Raw genomic sequence first — 6,382 nt, 5'->3', positions numbered from 1 at the left:
ATCCAGGAGGTCATAAAAGAACCCAGAACAACATCTAAAGAACTGCAGGCCTCACTTGCCTCAATTAAGGTCAGTGTTCATGATTCAACAATAAGAAAGAGACTGGGCAAAAACGGCATCCATGGGAGAGTTCCAAGGCAAAAGGCACTGCTGACCAAAAAGAACACAAAGGCTCGTCTCTCATTTGCCAAAAAATATCTTGATTATCCCCAAGACTTTTGGGCAAATATTCTGTAGACTGATGAGTCAAAAGTTGAACTTTTTGGAAGGTGTGTGTCCCGTTACATCTGGCGTAAAACCAACACAGCATTTCATAAAAAGAGCATCATACCAACAGTCAAACATGGTGGTGGTAGTGTGATGATCTGGGGCTGCTTTGCAGCTTCAGGATCTGGACAACTTGCCATAATTGACGGAACCATGAATTCTGCACTCTTCACTTCACAACACTTTTTCACACCACTGTATTTCTGTTTTAATTTTAAGGAAAAGTAAATTTATCAATAACTGGAAATTAACACTGTCTAACCAACACGGCCTTTGCAAATGTCTAATGAATGAACCTCATACTGTATGAAAAGAACAGAAAACAAAACTAACAAATTATTTAAGCTTAAAAAAAGAAAAAGAAAAAGAAAAAAGGACCTGAAAATCAGAGCTGAAGTTTCTGCTGTATTCATTGCTTCAACAACATTCAAATTTTAAATGTAGTTTTCACACTTTAATTATGACTAGACTGCGGACTTACAAGCTGTTAATTATTTAGTATTCATAAGCTGTTTTACTGTTTCGTTCATGACTATTTTAAACGATCAAAAACCAAAATAGATCCAATTTTCATAGGTGTACTACTATTTATTGCAATACATTTATTTGCTGTTATGCCATTATTTTTATCATCAACCACAATTTAAAGAACACATATTAGAAAAAAGTAATTATGTTAACGGTGAATATTGTGACATATACTTTCACCTCAAGGCACCTAGAAACGAAAGTTAGAAAGATTTTTTTTCCTACTGTAATCATGCATATAAAAGGACTTTACTTATTCATAATAAAGACACACTGTATATTTTGCTTGAGTGGCATATTGTGGAACTCAGCCTGCTATATTAATACAAGTAAAAAAAGTAGAGTATGGTGTGTTTTCACCTCTTTTTTCTTGCGTTCCTCCTCCTTTCTCTTCTTCTCCTCTCTTATCTGAGCCAAGCGCTGTTTCTTTCGCTCAAGCTCAGCTTTCAGCTCACTTTTATCTGACATGATGCTTCACAAAACACACACAGACAAAACTCAAGTCAGTGTCAGGAAGCCCAGATGTTGTCATGCAGGGGTTTTCTGTATATATTTTCTGTATGTTTTTTTTTTTAATTATTATTATTATTATTGAAACTTTAGACATTATTTCCCCATTAAACTCTGTGAAGCTTGTATTGTATAAAGTGCTATAGAAATAAAGGTGACTTGACTTGATAAAGTGAGCATATGGGGCTCATACTCGAGGAGAAAAACACTTTAATTTTATTCATTCTGAGCAAAAACATGCAATTTGGTGCAGATTTTATTTATATGGCCAAAAAGTAAGGTGAAATTCTGATTGCTTGAAATGTAAATCAATTATCTTTATAACAATACAACAGACTACTTTATGTACGTACATAATTAGCAGATCATTCAATATCTCCTAATATAATGTTGTATTAAGATAATTAAATGCTCAGTTTTATGATCAAAGCTCTGTCGTTTTAAACATATAATGCAATGCAATACAATGTTGTTGACTAAAAGAGATGAACAAATATATAAACCCATTTGAATATGATTTTTTCCAAATGATGTATAAATATATAGTTCAGTCATGAAACTCTAGATGGCGCATTCTGACGAGGTGTTAACATTAACTGATGATATTCAGAGAGTTAAATGACTTGGCACAAGCTGATTGGTTCATGCTGCATATGCAGCCAATGAGTTTACTGCCTTGCATTTATATGGCTGGCTAGCATTCACTTGAGATTCCTGCAGCGCGCTTTCAGAGTTTCTCTGAAACCCTCCACCTTCCCCAGCTCCACCTGTATAGATCTGCTACAGGGTTATTTTATATGCTATTTGTGCAGCAGCAGTATGTCTTAAATACTCACAGCACCGTATAGCCGTATGCATTGGCATTAGCAAGTTCCTGTACTTGCTTGCAGCAGCAGCAATAATCTACAACTACAGCAATAACCAACAGCAGCAGCAATTCAGCAGCAGCATAGCAGATCTATTCAGCCAAGACCAAATACATTAACATTGTCATATCCATCACCATGCTAAAATCTTCAGAGAGTTGTCACGATTAAATTAAGTAAACCTATACGTTGCTTCAGATCAGCAAGTGTTCATCTTACATTGTTACTGACAATACATCAGTTACTCTCATGTTTACTTTATAAAAAGCAATAAAGATTTTACAGCAAAAGCACATGTGACCCACAACCTGACAGTTTCACAATTATATTAAAAGCTTGTTTACTCACTAATCAGACGGCAGAAGGCATGTATAACGGTCGTTTACAACAGGTTTTTCAGCAAAGTTTTGATCGTGTCGATATTTTAGAGGCCTTAGAAATGTGCATATCGAAAATTATACAGTAGGCTTTATAAGAAAAGACTGAGAAGCACCTGTCATCAACAATGCAACAGTTCTTACAATAAACATTATTCAGCTGATCAGCATAATCTGCAGTCTCTCAATGCGCTTCCACCATTTAAAGTGTTGCTCACTTATAAGTCGACTTGAGTCGACTTGAATGCTAAAATGTAAATCTATAAAACAGATATTTGAATTGCATTAGAAAACAAAATATCAAACCAAGTGCCGCTTACTGTAAAGAAATAAATGTTATAGGCTAACAACACCATTGACAAAATGACTGTAGCACACAACCTTGAGTGTCTTATTTCTATTAACATCCTCAGCAGACAGTAAAACATATTCAGAGAGAACCATAAACCGCAGAGGGAAAGAGAGAGACCCCCTTCACCTGGTCTCAGGACCCCATTCACTGCCGCCCGTCTCAGCCTCTTCAGACAGATTAACAGAGGATCAGTCCAAGAGTCAGGTTTGTGTCTCTGCACAGCGCTCTAATCTGTCTTTTGTGCGCCGCAGCACCTGACTCTCTCCACAGAAGCACACTCTCTACAGCGCTTAATGACCAAATTAAAGCATGCACTTGAAAAACAAAGTGCCTTGTTTAGTCCGGTAATCTCTCACTGAGGATTACAGAACAGAGTTATCATTCACTCCGATATTTACTGCCATCTGCATGAGTCCTGATGCATCACACTAAAGCTCGTGATTTTAGGAGGAGATTACAGCACAATATAACCACTGTTAAACTGAACACTTGAAAAATAGAGCAGCAATTTATTCTACTCGCTTCCTATCTGGTGCAAAGGGCAACAAATGCTGTAGGATCTTGTCTCTGCTGCTCATGACTTTAACAGATGTTTTTGTGATTTTTAGTGGATATATTAAGAGTTCAGCTAGGTGTCATTCATCTTATCCAAGATGAACTTTCTGGATTTTGAATATTAAAATCTGACATCGATTCCAACATTTAAAACTTATTTTTGTGAAATGTTTGCTTGAAAAGTGTGCTCTTCTGTCTTTCTTTGAAATACATCGCAGTGGTTTTCAAACATGATTTAACGGTCCAAAAACTTTCTGTAGATTTGTGAGGGCATCTTCAGAAATGTGACCCTCAAGAATAGCGAAAAAAGTACGGACACGGATAGGGTGAAGTATGACCAAAAAAGTCTCGAAAGCAGCAAGTACTAATTCTTTAAGTTCTCTTGAATTGAAAAAATATTCATACATTCATGTTGCAATAACACAATTTTAGTTCTAAATTTTAAGTGCCATTGCTTTTATAAAAAATGCTTTATTGACTGACGTTTCATAGACATTCAGTTGTTATGGTTTAATATGTTATGCCATATGTGTGTTTCTATGTGTATCTTTAATAAAAAAAAAGAGGGGTTGATGATATTTTAAATGTGTTGATGTCGCTATTATACAAGTTACTACACAACTGGTACAGTCACAATTCTAAAGTGGTACAATTTGCTCTAGCTAATGGTTTGTGTATATTGTGTGTGACTTTTTTTTTTTTTGTATGACATTACAATTCTATTTTAGAATTAAATTGTACATAAATAGGTTAAGCAAAAGAAATGTGTTTATGTCTGAGAACCTTTTAGACATCCTTTATACACATACACTACCAGTTAAAAGTTTTTGAACAGTAAGATTTTTAATGTTTTTTTTTTAATAATTCTCTTCTGCTCACCAAGCCTGCATTTATTTGATCCAAAATACAGCAAAAGCTGTAATATTGTGAAATATTTTACTATTTAAAATAACTGCTTTCTATTTGAATATATTTGAAAATGTCATTTATTCCTGTGATGCAAAGCTGAATTTCCAGCATCATTACTCCAGTCTTCACATAATCCTTCAGTAATTATTATAATATGCTGATTTGCTGCTCAAAAAAACGGACAAAAAATCTTTTAAATCTTAAAGGTGGCATATTATGCCCCTTTTTACAACATGTAATATAAGTCTCTGGTGTCCCCAGAATGTGTCTGTGAAGTTTCAGCTCAAAATACTTCACAGATCATTTATAATATCATTTTGAAAATGTCTATTTTGAGTGGAAGCAGAAACACGCTGTTTTTCGGGCCTGTCTCTTTAAATGCAAATGAGCTGCTGCTCCACGCCCCCTTTTCCAGAATAGAGCTGCGCCTTTACAGCTCGGACCTGCTAAAAACATCTGTTCTGGTTCTGATTATCATGTTTATCGCGCTGAAATCATGTGTTTTAAACCATATGAGTTTAAACTTCTGATATACGGTTTTCTGAGAGCACACATCTGAAGCACACGGACAGAAAGCGGCTTTCACAGCATCTAAGTACTAAACTAAGTTCTCATTCACACACAAGCTTACGTTAAAAACTCACATGAGTTACAAAAACAGTCGGTTATGTCTGTGGGAAATAAATCGCATGTTTATTTTAGATCTGTGTGGCAGCAGCAATATACAGTAGCCTAAATAAATCAATAACCACTGCTCTGTTGTCTCCTCTGAGGCTGGGACTCTAAATAGTGTTCTGTGCTCGTCTGTGCACCCAAAGACAGAACAGTTAGCATGTTTTGCTCAAACTTTCGTCATGGCATTAGAGCTGGTACACCGTTGTCGCTTGCGAAAAATCAAATGCCTTGAGTGGAAGTTTACAGATTGAGGGGCGGTAATATTATAATGAGATGCCTTTACCACGTCACTAAGGGAGCGAAATCAGACGCGCTCGTTTTCTCAGACGCTTGCAGAAACAGGCTTCCCAAAACAAAGTTACTGGGTTCATCTTTTTCACGTTTCCTTGGTTGGTAGATGCACCGGGTACCTGATTATAGCACTTAAAACCTGGAAAAGTCAGATTTTCATGATATATGACACCTTTAATAATAATAATAATAATACATGTTTTCTGAGCAGCAAATCAGCATATTATTATGATTTCTGAAGGATCATGTGACACTGAAGACAGGAGTAATGATGCTGAAAAAAACAGCTTTGGTCACAGGAATAAATAACTTTTTAAAATATATTCAAATAGAAAGCAGTTGTTTTAAATAGTAAAAAAAAAAATCACAATATTACTGCTTTTGCTGTACTTTGGATCAAATAAACGCAGGCTTGGTGAGCAGAAGAGACTTATTAAAAAAAACATAAAAAATCTTACTGTTGAAAAACTTTTGACTGGTTGAGTACTTAACTTACCGAACACTGAAATGACACTCACTATGTGTTACAGTACAAACATTGTGTGTGTCCCTTATTTTCCTATAAAGAACCACGAATGTCCCTTATTTTTCTTTTCTGAAGTTGGCAACCCTAGACACAAAGCGGTCTTTCAGCAACTCGTGAGGGATCATCAGATGGTGTTTTTCTGTTAAAACACTATAAATCTCTCTCTCTCTCACTCACACACACAGGTAACACAGCACAAACCCGAAGTCATACTGTATAATCTATTCCAGGTCTCTTCTCTGACTCTAAGAGCAGAAAACTTTCACTGTAATTCACCTTAAATCGGATTTAACGGCTTTTTATATTAATGAGATTAACTTGTGCCCTCTCACACCCTACACCAAAACCTACCCCTCACAGGAGACTTTGTGCATTTTTAGATTTTCAGAAAACTTCATTCTGTATGATTTATAAGCTTTTGTCCCGTGGGGACCTAAATTTAGGTCCCCACCGTAACACGAGTCCCCATGAGTCTGTGTGTAGTCAGGTTTAAGTCCCCACCAGGATATATAAACCAGTACACACA

General features: G+C 35.9%; 1 protein-coding gene across 1 annotated transcript in view; it reads right to left on the bottom strand.

Moving 5' to 3' along the window:
- dync1i2a (dynein, cytoplasmic 1, intermediate chain 2a) overlaps window positions 1–6,382 on the bottom strand; it is a 37,828-nt gene that overhangs the window by 30,503 nt on the left and 943 nt on the right. The window contains exon 2 of the mRNA XM_016276283.1: window positions 1,156–1,267. Coding sequence (XP_016131769.1) covers window positions 1,156–1,263 — 108 coding nt within the window. The 5' untranslated portion in view covers window positions 1,264–1,267. The remainder of the gene's footprint in view (window positions 1–1,155; window positions 1,268–6,382) is intronic.

This window comes from Sinocyclocheilus grahami, unplaced genomic scaffold, assembly GCF_001515645.1.
Source record: "Sinocyclocheilus grahami isolate Dianchi unplaced genomic scaffold, SAMN03320097.WGS_v1.1 scaffold100.1, whole genome shotgun sequence".
NCBI classification, from domain to species: Eukaryota; Metazoa; Chordata; class Actinopteri; order Cypriniformes; family Cyprinidae; genus Sinocyclocheilus; species Sinocyclocheilus grahami.
Note: the sequence above shows the minus strand (reverse complement) of the source record. Positions and strands in the feature narration are given on the sequence as shown.